Source organism: Scyliorhinus torazame, chromosome 4 (assembly GCF_047496885.1).
Source record: "Scyliorhinus torazame isolate Kashiwa2021f chromosome 4, sScyTor2.1, whole genome shotgun sequence".
In the NCBI taxonomy this organism is placed as follows: domain Eukaryota; kingdom Metazoa; phylum Chordata; class Chondrichthyes; order Carcharhiniformes; family Scyliorhinidae; genus Scyliorhinus; species Scyliorhinus torazame.
The window spans coordinates 261,467,391-261,487,701 of NC_092710.1; the positions used below are offsets into that span (position 1 = coordinate 261,467,391).

General features: G+C 49.0%; 1 protein-coding gene across 10 annotated transcripts in view; it reads left to right on the forward strand.

The window, feature by feature from the left end:
- The window catches only part of ahi1 (Abelson helper integration site 1), a 537,691-nt gene that overhangs the window by 74,794 nt on the left and 442,586 nt on the right, over positions 1–20,311 (forward strand). For 7 of the 10 annotated variants that reach the window (XM_072499698.1, XM_072499696.1, XM_072499705.1 and 4 more), the window contains one exon: positions 13,030–13,294. In XM_072499698.1, the coding sequence (XP_072355799.1) occupies positions 13,030–13,294 (265 nt within the window). The remainder of the gene's footprint in view (positions 1–13,029; positions 13,295–20,311) is intronic. The other 3 variants (XM_072499702.1, XM_072499706.1, XM_072499703.1) reach the window with 2 other exon arrangements.

Genomic DNA, 20,311 nt, shown 5'->3' on the forward strand with positions numbered 1-20,311 from the left:
TGTGAAAGCTGACGCACTGGCTAAAGCAGGTTCCAGGCGTGGATATTTTTGGACACCCCCTGAAAGCACACCAGTGAGTGCAGTTCAGGTCTCACAGACAAAGATCGAGGATCTAGTGGAGGCCCAGAAGCAGGACAGCAAGCTCAAGGAGATTGTAAAAGGAAAATATCCAGCTCCCTATGAGAGGTTCAAAAATGCGCTGACCACACATGACGGTGTGGTGTTGAAAGACATCCTTTATGTGGTTCCTGAACAGGACAGGAATCAACTGATTTGTTTGTTCCATGACGGTCATGGACATCAGGGAATCGATCCCACTACAGCCCATCTCAAGCAGCTTTGTTGGTGGCCGAATTTAAAGGAAGATGTAAACCATTACATCGAGAATTATCTTTTCTGTGCCCAGAATAATCCGGACAGATATGCCAAAAAGGCTCAACTCAGCCACACCCGACCCGTTAATGGCCCCTGGACTAACCTCCAGATTGATTTTACAGGACCATTGCCCCCTCGCAGGAATGGCTATAAATATGTACTTGTGGTAATTGACACATTTACGAAATGGGTGGAAGCATTCCCAGCCCGCACAAACACTGCAAAAACCACAGCCAAGATTTTGACCAACCACATCTTTACAAGATGGGGATTTGTATTGCAGCATTGAATCAGACCAAGGTTCCCATTTTACGGGACGTGTCATGCAGAATGTCCTCACGATATTTGGCATCACCCAAAAATTCAACATAGCATACCACCCACAGTCGAGTGGTATCGTCGAGCGCATGAATCGGACCCTAAAGTCCACCCTCAGAAAAATGGTCCAGCAGAACAACACCACTTGGGACTCAGTCCTCCCTGTTGCGCTGATGTTTTTGCGTAATATAATTTCTACTTCCACAGGTTACATCCCACACACCCTCATGACCGGACGCCCCATGAAAGGCACAGAATATTTATTAGGTTTAGACTTGACCAGCCCCGAAGTGACGGCCCTCACACACGAGAAAGCAGTGGAGCAATTAGTTGAAAATGTTAAAACGGCTCAGCTAGCAGCCCCAGTAAAATTGGGCACCAGAAAGAAACAGAGCAAGGCTTGTTTCGACAAGACAGTGCATGCGACTGAGTACAGTATAGGACAGCAAGTTATGCTCTCCGTATATAACCCCAGCACATTCCTGTCACCAAAATGCTCGTGTCCGTACTCCATTGCGGACAAAGTAAGCCCTTCCGTATATAAAATAAAGTATCCCAACGGTAAGACTGCGTGGTTCCATATCAACCAACTGAAGTCATATGGTACACAGTCTAACCACGCACACCACGTCATGCTCGACACAGCACACCACGCCCCGCCCACAGCCGACGTAACCCTACCATCCCCCAACACGTCCAGCCCAGCCACGGACTCGACCTCGACTCCACTCCCGAAATATACACTCCCGCCCCGGAACGCCCACAGACTGCAGCAGCAGAGACAGTGACTGTGACTCGGACGATAGCCACAGCACGCCTCCCTACTATCCCCATGCAACAGGACCCATACCCAGCGATTCCGACTACGATCCGAGTGATCCCTTCATGATCACTTTCCTAAATAAACCCAGTAATAAGTCTTACAACACCAGGTTAAAGTCCAACAGGTTTGTTTCGATGTCACTAGCTTTCGGAGCGCTGCTCCTTCCTCAGGTGAATGAAGAGGTATGTGCCAGAAACATATATATAGAGAGATTCATAGATGCCAGACAATGCTTGGAATGCGAGCATTAGCAGGTGATTAAATGTTTACAGATCCAGAGATGGGGTAACCCCAGGTTAAAGAGGTGTGAATTATGTCAAGCCAGGACAGTTGGTAGGATTTCGCAGGCCAGATGGCGGGGGATGAATGTAATGTGACATGAATCCCAGGTCCCGGTTGAGGCCGCACTTGTGTGCGGAACTTGGCTATAAGCTTCTGTTCGGCGATTCTGCGTTGTTGCGCGGCCTGAAGGCCGCCTTGGAGAACGCTTACCCGGAGATCAGAGGCTGAATGCCCTTGACTGCTGAAGTGTTCCCCGACTGGAAGGGAACATTCCTGCCTGGTGATTGTCGCGTGATGTCCATTCATTCGTTGTCGCAGCGTCTGCATGGTCTCTCCAATGTACCACGCTTCGGGACATCCTTTCCTGCAGCGTATGAGGTAGACAACTTTGAATCTGTCTCTCTATATGTTTCTGGCACATACCTCTTCATTCACCTGAGGAAGGAGCAGCGCTCCGAAAGCTAGTGACATCGAAACAAACCTGTTGGACTTTAACCTGGTGTTGTAAGACTTCTTACTGTGCTCACCCCAGTCCAACGCCGGCATCTCCACATCATGGCTAAATAAACCCCACCACTGAACTACACAGACGACCCCGATTCCGTCCCCACACAGCTAGACACCAACTATTGGCACCGAGATAACTCGTTCCGACTCGTCCACAATGACGAGAGCGACCCCACCTCACACCATGCAGCCCTTTCAGCCCTGATACACTCAAACGTTTGGCACCAGGGAGAAGATGACAACCTTGGGTCTGACTCCCATACCGAGAACTCCTTTGCGACCCTGTTCGCAACCAAGAACTGAGGTGTCCAGATGATGTTTTAAAAGGAACCGCTTGGGCGTAGTGGTGTCCTTTCTTTTTTTTAAAAAATATTTTATTGAAAATTTTTGGTCAACCATCACAGTACATTGTGTATCCTTTACACAATAATATAACCGAATAAATAACAATGACCTGTTTTATAAACAAAGAATAAATAATATATAACAAAAACGAAAACTAAAACTAAATGGCAACTGCCTTGTCTCAGATAAACACTCTCCAAAAATATGATTTAACAGTCCAAAATACAATTATTTATAGCAACGACCTATACATATTATACATATATATTAACAACCCTGAGACCCCCCCCCCCTTGGGCTGCTGCTGCTACCTTCTTCTTTTCCATTCCCTCTATCTTTCTGTGAGCTATTCAACGAACGGTTGCCACCGCCTGGTGAACCCTTGAGCCGATCCCCTTAGGACGAACTTAATCCGTTCCAGCTTTATAAACCCTGCCATGTCATTTATCCAGGTCTCCACACCCGGGGGCTTGGCTTCCTTCCACATCAACAGTATCCTGCGCCGGGCTACTAGGGACGCAAAGGCCAAAACATCGGCCTCTCTCGCCTCCTGTACTCCCGGCTCTTGTGCAACCCCAAATATAGCCAACCCCCAGCTTGGTTCGACCCGGACTCCTACTACTTTTGAAAGCACCTTTGTCACCCCCATCCAAAACCCCTGTAGTGCCGGACATGACCAGAACATGTGGGTGTGATTCACTGGGCTTCTCGAGCATCTCGCACACCTATCCTCTACCCCAAAAAATTTACTGAGCCGTGCTCCAGTCATATGCGCCCTGTGTAACACCTTAAATTGAATCAGGCTTAGCCTGGCACACGAGGACGATGGGTTTACCCTACTTAGGGCATCCGCCCACATCCCCTCCTCAATCTCCTCCCCCAGCTCTTCTTCCCATTTCCCTTTAAGCTCATCTACCATAATCTCCCCCTCGTCCCTCATTTCCCGATATATATCTGACACCTTACCGTCCCCCACCCATGTCTTTGAGATCACTCTGTCCTGCACCTCATTCGTCGGGAGCTGCGGGAATTCCCTCACCTGTTGCCTCGCAAAAGCCCTCAGTTGCATACACCGGAATGCATTCCCTTGGGGCAACCCATATTTCTTGGTCAGCGCTCCCAGACTTGCGAACTTCCCATCCACAACAGATCTTTCAGTTGCGTTACTCCTGCTCTTTGCCATATTCCAAATCCCCCATCCATTCTCCCCGGGGCAAACCTATGGTTATTTCTTATCGGGGACCCCACCAAGGCTCCCGTCTTTCCCCTATGCCGTCTCCACTGTCCCCAAATTTTCAAAGTCGCCACCACCACCGGGCTTTGGTGTATTTCTTCGGTGAGAACGGCAATGGGGCCGTCACCATAGCTTGTAAGCTAGTCCCCCTACAGGACGACCTCTCCAATCTCTTCCACGCCGCTCCCTCCTCTTCTCCCATCCACTTACTCACCATTGAGATATTGGCGGCCCAGTAGTACTCACTTAGGCTCGGTAGTGCCAGCCCCCCCCTATCCCTACTACGCTGTAAGAATCCCTTCCTCACTCCCCTCGGGGTCTTCCCGGCCCACACAAAACTCATGATACTCTTTTCGATCCTTTTGAAAAAAGCCTTCGTGATCACCACCGGGAGGCACTGAAACACAAAGAGAAATCTCGGGAGGACTACCATTTTAACCGCCTGCACCCTCCCTGCCAGTGACAGGGATACCATGTCCCATCTCTTGAAGTCCTCCCCCATTTGTTCCACCAATCGCGTTAAATTTAACCTATGCAATGTACCCCAATTCTTGGCTATCTGGATCCCCAAGTAACGAAAGTCCCTCGTTACCTTCCTCAGCGGAAAGTCCTCTATTTCTCTGCTCTGCTCCCCTGGATGCACCACAAACAACTCACTTTTCCCCATGTTCAGTTTATATCCTGAGAATTCTCCAAACTCCCGAAGTGTCCGCATTATCTCTGGCATCCCCTCCGCCGGGTCCGCTACATATAACAACAAATCATCCGCATACAGAGATACCCGGTGTTCTTCTCCTCCTCTAAGTACTCCCCTCCACTTCTTGGAACCCCTCAATGCTATTGCCAGGGGCTCAATCGCCAGTGCAAACAATAATGGGGACAGAGGGCATCCCTGCCTTGTCCCTCTATGGAGCCGAAAGTTTGCAGAACCCCGTCCATTCGTGACCACACTCGCCACTGGGGCCCTATACAACAGCTGCACCCATCCAACATATTCATCTCCAAAACCAAATCTCCTCAGCACCTCCCACAGATAATCCCACTCCACTCTATCAAATGCTTTCTCGGCATCCATCGCCACCACTATCTCCGCTTCCCCCTCTGGTGGGGGCATCATCATTACCCCTAGCAGCCTCCGTATATTCGTATTCAGCTGTCTCCCCTTCACAAACCCAGTTTGGTCCTCATGGACCACCCTCGGGACACAATCCTCTATCCTCATTGCCATTACCTTGGCCAGAATCTTTGCGTCTACATTTAGGAGGGAAATAGGTCTATGCGGGTCCTTTTCCTTCTTTAGGAGAAGCGATATCGTTGCCTCAGACATAGTCGGGGGCAGCTGTCCCCTTTCCTCTGCCTCATTAAAGGTCCTCATCAGTAGCGGGGCGAGCAAGTCCACAGATGTCCTGTAAAATTCAACTGGGAATCCATCCGGTCCCGGAGCCTTCCCCACCTGCATGCTCCTAATTCCTTTCACTACTTTCTCTATTTCAATCTGTGCTCCCAGTCCCACCCTTTCCTGCTCCTCCACCTTGGGAAATTCCAGCCGGTCCAGAAAGCCCATCATTCTCTCCCTCCCATCCGGGGGTTGAGCTTCGTATAATTTTTTATAAAATGCCTTGAACACTCCATTCACTCCCTCCGCTCCCCGCTCCATCTCTCCTTCCTCATCCCTCACTCCCCCTATTTCCCTCGCTGCTCCCCTTTTCCTCAATTGGTGGGCCAGCAACCTGCTCGCCTTCTCCCCATATTCGTACTGTACACCCTGTGCCTTCCTCCACTGTGCCTCTGCAGTACCTGTTGTCAGCAGGTCAAATTCTACGTGTAGCCTTTGCCTTTCCCTGTACAGTCCCTCCTCCGGTGCCTCCGCATATTGCCTGTCCACCCTCCGAAGTTCTTGCAGCAACCGCTCCCGTTCCCTACTCTCCTGCTTTCCTTTATGTGCCCTTATTGATATCAGCTCCCCTCTAACCACTGCCTTCCGCGCCTCCCAGACCACTCCCACCTGGACCTCCCCATTATCATTGAGTTCCAAGTACTTTTCAATGCACCGCCTCACCCTTAGACACACACCCTCATCTGCCATTAGTCCCATGTCCATTCTCCAGGGTGGGCGCCCTTCTGTTTCCTCCCCTATCTCCAAGTCCACCCTATGTGGAGCGTGATCCGAAATGGCTATAGCCGTATACTCCGTTCCCCTCACCTTCGGGATCAACGCCCTTCCCAAAACAAAAAAGTCTATTCGCGAATAGACTTTGTGGACATAGGAGAAAAACGAAAACTCCTTACTCCTAGGTCTGCTAAATCTCCACGGGTCTACTCCTCCCATCTGCTCCATAAAATCTTTAAGCACCTTGGCTGCTGCCGGCCTCCTTCCAGTCCTGGACCTCGACCTGTCCAGCCCTGGTTCCAACACCGTATTGAAATCTCCCCCCATTACCAACTTTCTCACCTCTAGGTCCGGGATGCGTCCTAGCATCCGCCTCATAAAATTGGCATCATCCCAGTTCGGGGCATATACGTTTACCAAAACCACCGTCTCCCCCTGTAGTTTGCCACTCACCATCACGTATCTGCCCCCGCTATCCGCCACTATAGTCTTTGCCTCAAACATTACCCGCTTCCCCACTAATATAGCCACCCCCCTGTTTTTCGCATCTAGCCCTGAATGGAACACCTGCCCCAACCCAACCTTTGCGTAGTCTCACCTGGTCTATCAGTTTCAAGTGCGTTTCCTGTAACATAACCACGTCTGTTTCTTAACGTGTGCGAGTACCCGTGCCCTCTTTATCGGCCCGTTCAGCCCTCTCACGTTCCACGTGATCAGCCGGGTTGGGGGGCTTTTTACCCCCCCCCCCCTTGTCGATTAGCCATCCCCTTTTTCCAGCTCCTCACCCGGTTCCCACGCAGCTGTGTCCCCCCCCAGGCGGTGCCCCCCCCGCCCATCCCACCCCATACCAGCTCCCCCCTCTCCCCAGCAGCAGCAGCCCAATAGGTCCCCCCTCCCACCCCCTCTCCCACCCCCCCCCCCGCTAGATCCCCCACTAGCGTAGTTACACCCCCATGTTGCTCCCAGAAGTCAGCAAACTCTGGCCGACCTCGGCTTCCCCCCGTGACCTCGGCTCGCACCGTGCGACGCCCCCTCCGTCCTGTTTCCCTATTCCCGCCATGATTATCATAGCGCGGGAACCGAGCCCGCGCTTCCCCCTTGGCCCCGCCCCCAATGGTCAACGCCCCATCTCCTCCACCTCCTTTCCTCCCCCCACCACCTCCTGTGGAAGAGAGAAAAGTTACCACATCGCAGGATTAATAACATAAAACTCCTCTTTACCCCCTTTTTACCCCCCTCTTCGCCCCCCCATACTCGCCCCACCACTTTGTTTCAAACGTTCTTTTTTTTTAATAACCCGCTCATTCCAATTTTTCTTCCACGATAAAAGTCCACGCCTCATCCGCCGTCTCAAAGTAGTGGTGCCTCCCTTGATATGTGACCCACAGTCTTGCCGATTGCAGCATTCCGAATTTTATCTTCTTTTTGTGAAGCACCGCCTTGGCCCGATTAAAGCTCGCCCTCCTTCTCGCCACCTCCGCACTCCAGTCTTGGTATACGCGGATCACCGCGTTCTCCCACTTACTGCTCCGAGTTTTCTTTGCCCATCTAAGGACCATCTCTTTGTCCTTAAAACGGAGGAATCTCACCACTATGGCTCTGGGAATTTCTCCTGCTCTCGGTCCTCGCGCCATCACTCGGTATGCTCCCTCCACCTCCAGCGGACCCGCCGGGGCCTCCGCTCCCATTAACAAGTGCAGCATCGTGCTCACATATGCCCCGACGTCCGCTCCCTCCGCACCTTCAGGAAGACCAAGAATCCTTAGGTTGTTCCTCCTCGCGTTGTTCTCCAGCGCCTCCAGCCTTTCCGCACATCGTTTATGGTGTGCCTCGTGCATCTCCGTCTTCACCACCAGGCCCTGTATGTCGTCCTCATTCTCGGCAGCCTTTGCCTTCACGACCCGAAGCTCCAGCTCCTGGGTCTTTTGCTCCTCCTTTAGCCCTTCGATCGCCTGTAATATCGGGGCCAACAGCTCCTTCTTCATTTCCTTTTTGAGTTCTTCCACGCAGCGTTTCAAAAACTCGTGTTGTTCAGCGCCCCATATTAAACTGCCACCTTCCGACGCCATCTTGGTTTTTGCTTGCCTTCCTTGCCGCTGCTCTAAAGGATCCACCGCAATCCGGCCACCTTCCTCTCCTTTTTTCATCCGTATCCAGGGGGGATTCCCTTCTGGTTCACCGCACAGTACTTTTAGCCGTTAAAATTGCCGTTGGGGCTCTTATTAAGAGACCAAAAGTCCATTCCACCGGGAGCTGCCGAAACGTGCGACTCAGCTGGTCATCGCCGCACCCGGAAGTCGTGGTGTCCTTTCTGATGGAACCTGCCACATGTTTTCTGTTGTTTGTAAGTTTGTTAAATGTTGTTTGTCAGACCGAAAGAAAAATTCACGGCCCCAGGCCTTTTCAGCAGAAACCTCTGAGGACTTGCCCACAGAGACTCACTATTGCCAGACACTAGTTCAGCGGAACTAGCTTGTCTGCAGAGACTTGTTCAGGTACCAGACGCCCGTTCGCAACTGCCCTTCTGGTTCAAGGCAGGAACCACTACGGCAGCCCCCCCACGATGACTACATTTCTTGCCCGTTCTTGTCGGTTGCTCAGGCAGTGGAGAAACGACTTGGGACCCGCCCTGCCTGGGAATCCCCCCTCTGGTCAACTACGCTCGGGTAGGGGAGACACGGCATTGGTAGCCGTCCTACCCGGGGGCACCATCCAACTCTTACCCGTCGCGGCCCAGACGCACCTCATTTTGGCACTTTCAGTTCAAAAAGTTTTGTTTTGTTTCAGTTAACCCTTAGGTTGCCAACCACATGCTATTTACATCCTGAAACATGTGGATGGTAAATTGCGCAGTCTGCGAGACGGCTCGCACTGGTTCATTATTGGGAAGTGTGTCTTGTCCTAAAATTCGGTTTTTGAAAAAGAAGTAAAAAATGACACATAGTGGTCACATAGTGACCAGTTAAAAAGGGAGTAATTGGCACTAAAGGACAGACAGACTATCGTACGAGATGTTAAACAAAGATAGTTGCAGACACTATGCTTGTTTCCACAGAACTCCAGAAGCTCCAGGACCAGAGAAGAAAAGAAAAGAAAAGGAAAGAGAAGAGCCATGAGGACTTCCTCCACATGGATCAGCATCGTACTAATGGACATTTGGTTGCGAGTGAACGCGAACCCCATGACTTCAAGCCCCCCAGCCGTTAATGTTTCACTTCCCCACAGTACCCAGAGCCCAGTCACCAGCGACACCGCACCATCTTGGTGTGCCAGGTTTATAACCTGGTACTCTGTCATATGTAATAGAAACCTTACTGGTATTAGCGATGCTCTGCTGCATCGTGCAGACTATGCGTCTAAGGAAATGGGGAAGGAGAGCCTACTGCGCTCGAACCCTGGTATATAGGATCAGATCCCCTATTTTCAGATACGACCAGACCCCCGACCCCCACGATCTATAATAAAGAGCATTCATTTGTGGTTTTATTGTAAATAAAGAAATGTAAAGAAATGTTCATGAGAAAATTGTACGATCCTGAGCTTGACTGCCAAGCCAGGAAAAATGTGTATAGACTGCTATGATTTTGTTTGTATGGTTGAGGAAGTTGGAATGATGAAATGTTTAAGTGAGTGTAGTGTATTAAGAATAGTTAGAGGTTCCCAGTTTATTGGTTTGTAATGCATATCCCTGTTTGACATAGCGCCCTTAGAATTGTCAGTTAAAAATGTTTGCATAGTTATGGTCAGTGTAGAGGCCATGAAGGAAGTGCCCCCCCCCCAGGTCAGGGAATGGAAAGCAACATAGTTATGTGACCCTTCACGCTTCGCATTAGGATCACAAGAAGGGTAGTTGGCCACTTAAAAGGACCAACTCCTGATTCAAAATGGCGAACGGCAAAGACTGATGGGAAAGTCAGCCAACAAGACAAAAACCAGCAGCTGCAGGTTGGCTGTGTATTTACCTCTGGAAAGGCCAGACAATATCGACCCCAGCAACCATCAGCATAACAAAACAACAGCCATCTGCATACTAATGTGCAATCCCCGGGAACAATAAGCAACATTTAGACACACAAAGCAAAACCAGACTCTTCGGCGCCAGCAGGAGCCTACACAAAAGGAGGTGAACGAGCACCTCAAGACCGCCCATCGATCAGGGAACCGCTCCAGCATTGGAGAAAATCGGACCAAGCGATTGGGACAAAGTCCAATCACTTGGGACCAGGTACAGGGTCTGCCCCGAAAGGCGGGAAGCCCCTGGGGACTATAAGAATTGAGCCCCAAATTCAAATCGCTCTTCTCTTCTTCTCCACCTACTCGCTCTCTTCATGCTCTTCTTCCTGCACGGGTCACCCAGCAACAACGAACCAACATTGACCGTGACCGGAGCAGTGAAGATCGAAACTGTAAGTCTTAATTCAACGCTCGCTACGAGATAGGCGCTCCTAGCTACCAATCCGTACCAACTTTGAATCCCACAGGCTCAGAACCCGAACGAAAGGCCATTTGTTTCCCTGACCTGGTGGGCCAGTCCGAAAGTTAAGTATAGGCCTGTTAGTTGTAGAAGTAGCTTAGACGTAGAATTTGTGCATGAGTAGCGATTACTGTGTATAATAAATGTGCTTTGATTTAAACCTTACTAATCGGTGTATTGGATTATTGATCATTACTCGGACTTGAACCACGTGGCGGTATCATAAAGATACCTGGCGACTCGAGAGCAAAGGTAATAAACCAGAGCAATTGAACTAAGGCAAAGTTAGCAACACAACACTGTACTGAAACATAAATAGGTAGAAAAAGGACACCAACATCCTTGAGCAAAGAGACTTGGAGATTACGAGGCCAATACTTTCCCAGTGTTTAACTGCAGGAAATTGTGGCTCATCCAACCCTGGCTGCCAAACAACACAAGAAAAACAGTGGAATAAAGGTGAAATACAGCAGGTGCTAGAGATCTGAAATAAAAACAAAGTGCTGGAACAACTCCGCAAGTCTGGTAGCATCTGTGAAAGACAAAACTGAATTAACATTTCGGTATTAGACTTGAAATGTTAACTCCATTTCTCTCTCCACGGATGCTGCCAGACTGAGAATTTTCTGTTTTTATTTCAGAGAACTGATGGACCTACCTCTGCTCCGCTCTTTGGAAAAGTTTTCTTTAATTCATTTTGCCTCTTTAAAGTGAGAATGTAAAAAGCTTTCTCAAAACACATCTCTACATTATTCACTCATCCTCTCATAAGACTCAATTCCCAATGTCTTTACCCTCTATGAAGCATGCTGGAATATTTTTCTGTGCCAAAAAATTTACTGTTTTTAAAAGTGCAGGAGACTTGTTCTTGACAACTACTGGGAATGCAGGTTTTGGCTGTGGGAGTCATAGAAACATAGAAAATACGAGCATGAGGAGGCCATTCAGCCTTTTGAACCAGCTCTACCATTCATTATGATCATGGCCGATCATCCAACTCAGTAGTCTGATCTGTCCTCTCTCTTTCTCTTCTCCTCCCAATATCCTTTGACCCCCTTCGCACCAAGTATTATATCAAATTACTTCTTGAAAACAGTGTTTTTGGTGTCAACTGTTTTCTGTGGTCATGAATTCCACAGGCTGACCACTCTCTGGGTGAAGAAATTTCTCCTCGCCTCAGTCTTAAATGGTCTACCCCATATCCTCAAACTGTGACCCCCACCATCGGTATATCCTTCTTTCAGCTACCTTTTCTAATCTAGTTTCTATGAGATTGCCCTCTTTCTTCTGAACTCCAGCGAATACACCGAAGCTTCACACAGTCTTGCCACGAATCAGTCTGGTAAACCTTCTCTGCAATCCTCTGTAGCAAGAACACCCTTCCTCAGATAAGGAGACCAAAACTGTACACTATTCCAGGTCTGGCCTTACCAAGAGCACACCTGCAAGACATCCCTGCTCCTGTACTCTAATCCTCTCGTTATGAAGAACATTTGCCACCTTTACTGCCTGCTGCACCTGCATGCTTGCCTTCAGCGTTTGGTGTATGAGGACACCAAGGTCTCCTCTCCTAATTAATGGTCATTCAAAGTGGATAGCTTCATATTTCTCCAAATTATGCTGCATCTGCCATGCATTTATCCACTCACTCAACTTGTCCAAATCACACTGGAGGATCTGCACTCTCCTCAGTTCACCCATCCAGCTTTATGTCATTTGCAAATTTGCATTTTGTTTCCTCATTTAAATCACGAATATACATTCTGAATAGCTAGGGTCCCAGCACCGATCCCTGCAGTACCCCACTAGTCACTGTCCGCATTTGGAAAAAGATCCGGTTGTTCCTGCTCTTTGTTTCCTGTTTGCTAGCCAGTTTTCTATTCATCCCAATACATTACCCCTAATCCCAAGCGCTTTAAATGACCTGCTAATCTCTTGTGTAGGACTATGTCAAAAGCCTTTTGAAATTCCAAATAAACCACATCGACTGATTCCCCTTCATCAACTCTGCTAGTTACATCCTCAAAGAATTCCTCGAAATATTAATTTCCCTTTCACAAATCGACGATGCTTAAAGTCACCATTTGTTCCCCATCCCTCATTGCCTTTCAGAAGGTGGGAGTGAGATGCCTTTTTGAACTATTGCAGTCTCTCTGATGTAGGTACATCCACAGTACTGTTAGGAAGGGAGTTCCAGGATTTTGACCCACTTCCAGCAGTACATTTTGGAGCTCTATTCATATGGAGTATTCCACCAGTTGCTAAAAAGAAAAAAAACTAATCCTGCCTGGCAAAAATGGGGTTATAACACATTTTTATTCCAATTTATTTGAATATTATTTACTTGAATATTATTTTTAAAAACAAGACACCTGAATCGTTCATTGTGCAGTATTACAGAAGTGATATAAGTGCATGCTTCACATGTTTATAATATACGCCTTGCTATTGGGAAGAGGGAGTAAACTGGAAAGAGAGTATATCAATTTGGGTACCCTAATGTAACTTTCAAAGAGGTTTTTTAAAAAATTAATTGCAGTAATGATATCTCTCCATGCTAGCAGCAGCAGCAGCAGCAGTAGCAGAGGAAATGGCGATGAAAGAAGAGATAATCCAAGACTATCATAAAGAGGAAGAAACCGCTCCCGAGTTAGAGACTGAACTTCAGCAGCAGAAACAAAAGTATTTGACTGATGAAAATCTGGTTCTCGGTGTATATATCCACAAAGCAGACCTATTGAAAACAGATATTCTGACATCCCACCCCTCAGTCAAAGTTCATGTTGTTGACGAAGTGTCAGGGAAATATATAAAGAAAGAACACAGGTGAGATTCAACGCTGAAAAGGTCTGCTCAGTCAAACGATGCATAACAAACTGAGTTGGTGATTGAGAATGCAAAGATGTCTTTTATGTAATTTATAATTACAGGATAAACAATATACATTTCTAAGATGGCATGAAACATTAATGCAACTTCAGCGGCCAAAGGAAGGGGTTTTATTGAGAGCCTTTTGGATTATCAGGATGTCCCAAATTATTTTAAATTACTTATTTTTGAAAATAGGTCACTGATGTAATGTTGGGAAGCAAGGCTACTGATTTTTGCGTAGTAAAGACCAACACACAGCAAAGAGATAAATGACGTGTTAATCTGTTTTGATGATGTCTGTCAAGGGATAAGTATTGGCCTTGACACCAGTTTGACTGTTTGCACTTCAAATTGAGCTATGCAATTTCTAAACGATTTGTCAAGGCAAAGGGCTTGAGTTAATGGGCTGGATACCCCGTCACCCGATGTCGATATCGGGGTCCACGATGCGGTGCAAAATCGAGATATTGGGATCGTCGGCAGACACTGATCCGATTGCGGTGTTCTGAACCCCCCCCCCCCCTTGCTGGTGGCAGGAACGAGGTCCACGAACGCGTGCCAGCGGGAGGATGTAAATGTGACCCCATGAATAGATAGAATCCCCCACCCCCAGGACCCCATGAATAGGGAGAACCCCCCCCAAATTCTCTAACTGACGGAACACCCCTGGAGGGACCCCCTAACTTGGGGGGACTGGGAGGGACCCACTAACTGGAGGTATCCCCTCACAGAAACACCCTGACTACAGGACCCCCCCCCCCCCCCCCCCCCCCCCCCACACACACACACACACACACTTACCTCTCTTTGATGTGGTCAATGTTTGTAAACTTTGGGGTTTCAGCACTTGAGTCACTGATCCAGTGAATGCACCAAGGATGCAGTAGTTTTGTGGAAGCTGTCAATCACAGCCCACTACTAGAAAGTGTTCTGGCTGTAATTATTTTCACCGCCTCTGTGTGGACTATTCTCGTCCTTCCATTCAGGGGCCTCTTTTCTGGGGGGATTGGGGGGGGAAGGGGAATCTCTGTATGGGTCCCCTTTAGTTAGTGGGGGGCTCAGTAGGGGGTCCCTTTAGTTCAGGGGTCTCTGTAGGGGATCCCTTCAGTTAGGGTGTCTCTGCTGGGGGGTTGCTTTAGTTAGGGGGGTCAGTTAGGGGTTCCCTGGGGGGGTCCCTATTACAGGGGTCTCAGGGCGGGGGAGAATCTCCCTGTTGCAGGGATCTCTGGGAAGGAGGGAATCGAATTACAGGGGTTTGGAGGTGGGGAATCTCTCTATTTCAGGGGTGCCGAAGAGGGGGGGTAATCTCCCTATTTCAGGGGTCCCGAAGAGGGGGGATTTCCCTATTTCAGGGGTCACGGAGAGGGGTTGGGGGGGGAAATCTATCTATTACAGGTGTTCCTTCGGAGTGTGGGGGGGGGAAATCTCCCTACTATAGGGGTCCAGGGGAGTTGGGGAGGTAATCTCCCTATTACAGCGGTCCCGGGGAGTGGAGGGGGGAATCCCTATTACAGAGGTCCCGAAGAGGGGGAGGGGGGGGGGGGGGGAACTCCTTATTACAGGGGTCCCGGGAAGGGCGGAATGGGGGAGGGGGGTCTCCCTATCAGAAGGATCACAGAGAGAGGGCATCTCCCTATTACAGGGGTCCTGAGTGGGGGGGGAATCTCCAGGGGTCCCTGCAGGGAGGGGCACGGGGTCTCCCCGTTACAGGGGTCCACGGTTGGGGAGATGTGGGGGGAATCTTCCTATTGCAGGGGTCCCTGGGGCGGTGGGTCACCCCCAGTACAGGGGTCGGGGGGTGTCTACGTATTTCAGGAGTTCTTTGGTGGGATCTCCTTGTGAGCGGGTCTGGGAGGCGGGGGGCGGTTGCGTTACCCCTGTACTTGGGTTGTGGTGCTGATTTGCGGTGCATGGGGTGGGGGGGAGGGGGGGGGGGGGGGGGGGGGGGGGGGGGCATGAACGGCCGCGGGGTTTCGCGATCAGGCATCCTGCTCAAATTCCTCGTATTCCTCGCCAGGCATAAATTTGTATGTCAAGGGACACGGAATTGCATCCTGAGTTGTGCTCCCAAGGGGATCGTGAAAGGGTTCAATTCTCCTCTGGCGGGAGAACATAGATTCTCCGCCCCCCCGACACTGAAATCGCGTTCGGCGATGATGTGGAGAATCCATTTTGGCAGCGAAATTGGGAGTGGCGTCGGTTTTTTAAATTCTCTGCCCCCCCAAAATAGCTGTGCTCGTGGAGTATGCCACGCTGAGTATCCACTGCCTCAGGCCATTGCCTGAAGCCCATCCCGCAATGCTCCGTCCCCGACCAGCCAAATTCCCGACGGCGTGGGACTCTCATGGTCCCACCGTGGTGGTTGCGGACTCAGTCTGTGGTCGCCACAGTCGGGGGAGGGCCAATGGGCGGGCAGCAGGGGCTTCATTCGGGGCTGGGGTCAATGTGTGCGGGCGGTCCGGGGTGCGCGAGCGGCTGATGCGGGGTACTACTTTGCCGGTCCAGGTCTGTGGGTTGAGTCTGCCATGGAGCACGGCGCGGCTGCTGCAGGCTGGTGGCCGTATCGCCAGCTGGAGCTGCGAGCCCTATGACAGCCCACTGCTAGCCCCCAGCAAAACGGGGAATCGGTGGCCTTTTGACGCCAGTTTTCCTGGCATAAAAGATCACAGTTTTCACGACGGCGTGGGGACTTAGTCCCAAACACGGAGAATCCAGCCCATAGTCTCCCAAACACGGAATCCACCCCAGTGTCTTATTCGAAAGATGGCAATTCTAATGGTGCAGCACTCTTTCAGTACCTTACTGAGGGTGTCATATTCAGTTGTGTGCCAGTGTTTCTGGCGTTTGATGCTTTAAACTACTAAATGCGATAAAAGCGCTATCATTGAACCTTTTAATTAAAAAGCCACCCAGAAGGGGGGAGGACTTGTACCACGAGTGCGAAGCATCGCCTTTAATTAACTGGTCATGTTGTGTTTCATAAGCTTCTATGAAGCACCTTGGGACATCGTCTTACGTTAAAGGTGCTATATAAATGCAACTTTGTGGCTTTGGGAGGATGGTATGCAATTTAATAAATTTACAAAATAATTGGTGACCAAGTAAGTCACATTGAAAAATGAGGCTTTAAATTTGTTTGCCTGGTATTCTTGTACCTTTTGAAATTAGTGAGATTATCCGTGTGAGTGTGTTAATAGTTTTCCATCTATTTCTTTGAAGTTTTATATCTAGCACATGTTTGTAGACCATGGGCACATGTCCATGTGCCATTGTGATAAAAACAGAGAACTGCTTTTTAAAAATAAATTTAGAGTACCCAATTCATTTTTTCCAATTAAGGGGCAATTTAGCGTGACCAATCCACCTAGCCTGCACCTCTTTGGGTTGTGGGGGTGAAACCCACACAAACGCGGGGAGAATGTGCAAACTCCACATGGACAGTGACCCAGAGTCGGGATGGAACCTGGGCCTCGCCGTTATGAGGCAGCAGTGCTAACCACTGCGCCACCGTGCTGCCCAGAGAAATGCTTTTTAGTGGCTTATGATCAAATTAATCAGAAAATGGTAAACACGAGCTGTTCTAATTCACAGACCTCATTAACATACTATTGGATCACCTAATGGGAATGGGTAAAGGAAAACTGCCAGCCTTCTAGCCACCAGCCTGCACTTGGTTAAGAGTGGGGTACGATTTTCCAAGAGTCTTGTGATTAGGGATGGAAAGGGGCAAGTCCAGAGCATTCCAGCTCCACCTGACCTCACACAGAATTTTAAAAAAAATCTTTCATAATTTAAAAAAAAGCTATCTCTTCAGATTTTGATCCTCCCTTGACTTGTTTCAGCCCGTAAGTAAAATTCTAATAGCTTCCCCACTCCGGCCTGAGTTAAAATTGCCTACGGGCCCTGATGTCTACATTGAACCATTTATTAAATGAAAGGGCCCAACTGGCTTTTGGTTGAACAGTTTAGTCACCTGTCCTGGAGACAATATAGATAGGCTGACCACAGTAGTCACAGTGGTTTCAGCTATTAGGTTTACCCAATCTCAAATGATCACAAACTAAAATGTCTTCAAGGCTATGCCAGCACCCCTGCCAATGGGAAGTGGAAAGTGTTCATCAGACCCTGATATAACGAATATTTTAGCACAACAAGGGCAATAAAATAAAAACAGAAAATGCTGGAAACACTCCAGTTCAGCCGCACATGTGGAGGGAGAAGCAGACTTAATGTTTCAGGTCTAAGGTCATCACAGGCCTCGAATGTTAACTTTGGGCCATAACTTGGGTGGAAAATCATGGTCCACAGGCGTTCCAAAAGTTTAAAGCTCACTTACCTGTTCCAGAAAACTTTGTTCAAACCTCCACTGGTTGGATGGAGCTGCTTGGAACCTGCAGATAAAACGTCCCCGCAGGCCCTAGTGCGGAGCAACTGCAGTGAACTCTGAAGGCCCCCCCCCCCACCACCGCTTTTTTTTTTTACTGCACCAGGCTGCCATAAAGCAGGGAGGTTTAAAGGGCCCACTGAAATTGGCAGGCCAGGGAGAAGGTAAATAGATGGTATTTATCTGGTTGGGAGGGTTGTGTCAATGGAGGGGTTAGGGTTGTGTCTTGCGAGGGGAGGGGGCTGTCAGGCTGGGTGGGATGTCAGAGGTCAGATGTCAGGGTGTTGTGAGGTGAGGCTGGTGGGGGTGACTTGAAGGGGCAGGAGTGGCGAGTGGGGGGGAGGGGGGGGGGAGGCAGGGGAGAGAGTTGGAAATGTCCTGGCTGGGGTGTGATTATTCAGGGTATGGTCCGTCTGGTGTGTGGGAGTGTGTGCTGTGCGCGCCTCGGTCTAGGTGTTTAAAATAGTTACACTGAAGTTATAAGTCAGACTTCTGACTTTTCCACAGTAACTATCCCTGTAACACTGGCAGAACCATCCTAAGTTAGCAATTTAAATTGTTTTGTCACATGGTTCGCACAGCAGCGCAGTGGTCCTATGGAAGTTTATGCTTCTGGACATTTACCGCTGAGAAAATTGGATACCCACTGAACCCATCGTTGTAGAGCAAGGAAGTTGAGAGTTTCCAGATTTGCTTTTGTAAGTGTGGTAAGCTTCTGCACAGCTTTGCAAATATGTTTGAATTGCTAGATTGAATTTTTTTGTTGCGTTCCTTGTTATTCTGTTGTACATTCTCTCATGTGAGATCCATAAATGTCTTCCGCATGTTTATTGCTTGGTATCTCCCTTTGTTATCTCCTGCGAATATACGAGAGTCTCATTGGCATGTTTTGTGAGACCATTTGTCTGCAGGGGGCATTATAGCTTAGCCCAGTCTTGTACTGAATCAAGGTTCATATACACTTGCTTCTAATAGTCCTCACTTAAAAGTGAGGCATCTGGATGGAAATTGTCCCATTGGGCAGACGCAGCATGGGTTCATAAAGGGCAGGTCGTGCCTAACAAATTTAGTGGAATTTTTTGAGGACATTACCAGTGCGGTAGATAACGGGGAGCCAATGGATGTGGTATATCTGGATTTCCAGAAAGCCTTTGACAAGGTGCCACACAAAAGGTTGCTGCATAAGATAAAGATGCATGGCATTAAGGGGAAAGTAGTAGCATGGATAGAGGATTGGTTAATTAATAGAAAGCAAAGAGAGGGGATTAATGGGTGTTTCTCTGTTTGGCAATCAGTAGCTAGTGGTGTCCCTCAGGGATCAGTGTTGGGCCCACAATTGTTCACAATTTACATAGGTGATTTGGAGTTGGGGACCAAGGGCAATGTGTCCAAGTTTGCAGACGACACTAAGATAAGTGGTAAAGCAAAAAGTGAAAAGGATACTGGAAGTCTGCAAAGGGATTTGGATGGGTTAAGTGAATGGGCTAGTGTCTGGCAGATGGAATACAATGTTGACAAATGTGAGGTTATCCATTTTGGTAGGAATAACAGCAAAAGAGATTATTATTTAAATGATAAAATATTTAAACATGCTGCTGTGCAGAGAGACCTGGGTGTGCTAGTGCATGAGTCACAAAAAGTTGGTTTACAGGAGCAAGAGGTGATTAAGAAGGCAAATGGAGATGGACTTCCGGGTGCGGCGATGACCAGCTGAGTCGCACATTTCGGCAGCTCCCTGTGAAACGGACTTTTGGGCTCTTGATAGGAGCCCCAACGGCAATTTTGACGGCTAAAAACACTGTGCGGTAAACCAGAAGGGAATCCCCCCTGGATACGGATGGAAAAAGGAGAGGGAAGTGGCCAGATTGCAGTGGATCCTTTAGAACAGCGGCAAGGAAGGCAAGCAAAAACCAAGACGGCGTCGGAAGGTGGCAGTTTAACATGGGGCCCTGAACAACAAGAGTTCTTGAAATGCTGTGTGGAAGAGATCAAAAAGGAAATGAAGAAAGAGCTGTTGGCCCCGATACTACAGGCGATCGAAGGGCTAAAGGAGGAACAAAAGACCCAGGAGCTGGAGCTTCGGATCGTGAAGGCAAAGGCAGCCGAGAATGAGGACGATATACAGGGCCTGGTGGTGAAGACGGAGACGCAGGAGGCACATCAGAAACGATGTGTGGAAAGGTTGGAGGCACTGGAAAACAACGCAAGGAGGAACAACCTGAGGATTCTTGGTCTTCCTGAAGGTGTGGAGGGAGCGGACGTCGGGGCATATGTGAGCACGATGCTGCACTCGTTAATGGGAGCGGAGGCCCCGGCAGGTCCGTTGGAGGTGGAGGGAGCATACCGAGTGATGGCGCGAGGACCGAGAGCAGGAGAAATTCCCAGAGCCATAGTGGTGAGATTCCTCCGTTTTAAGGATAGAGAAATGGTCCTTAGATGGGCGAAGAAAACTCGGAGTAGTAAATGGGAGAACGCGGTGATCCGCGTTTATCAAGACTGGAGTGCGGAGGTGGCGAGAAGGAGGGCGAGCTTTAATCGGGCCAAGGTGGTGCTTCATAAAAAGAAGATAAAATTTGGAATGCTGCAAC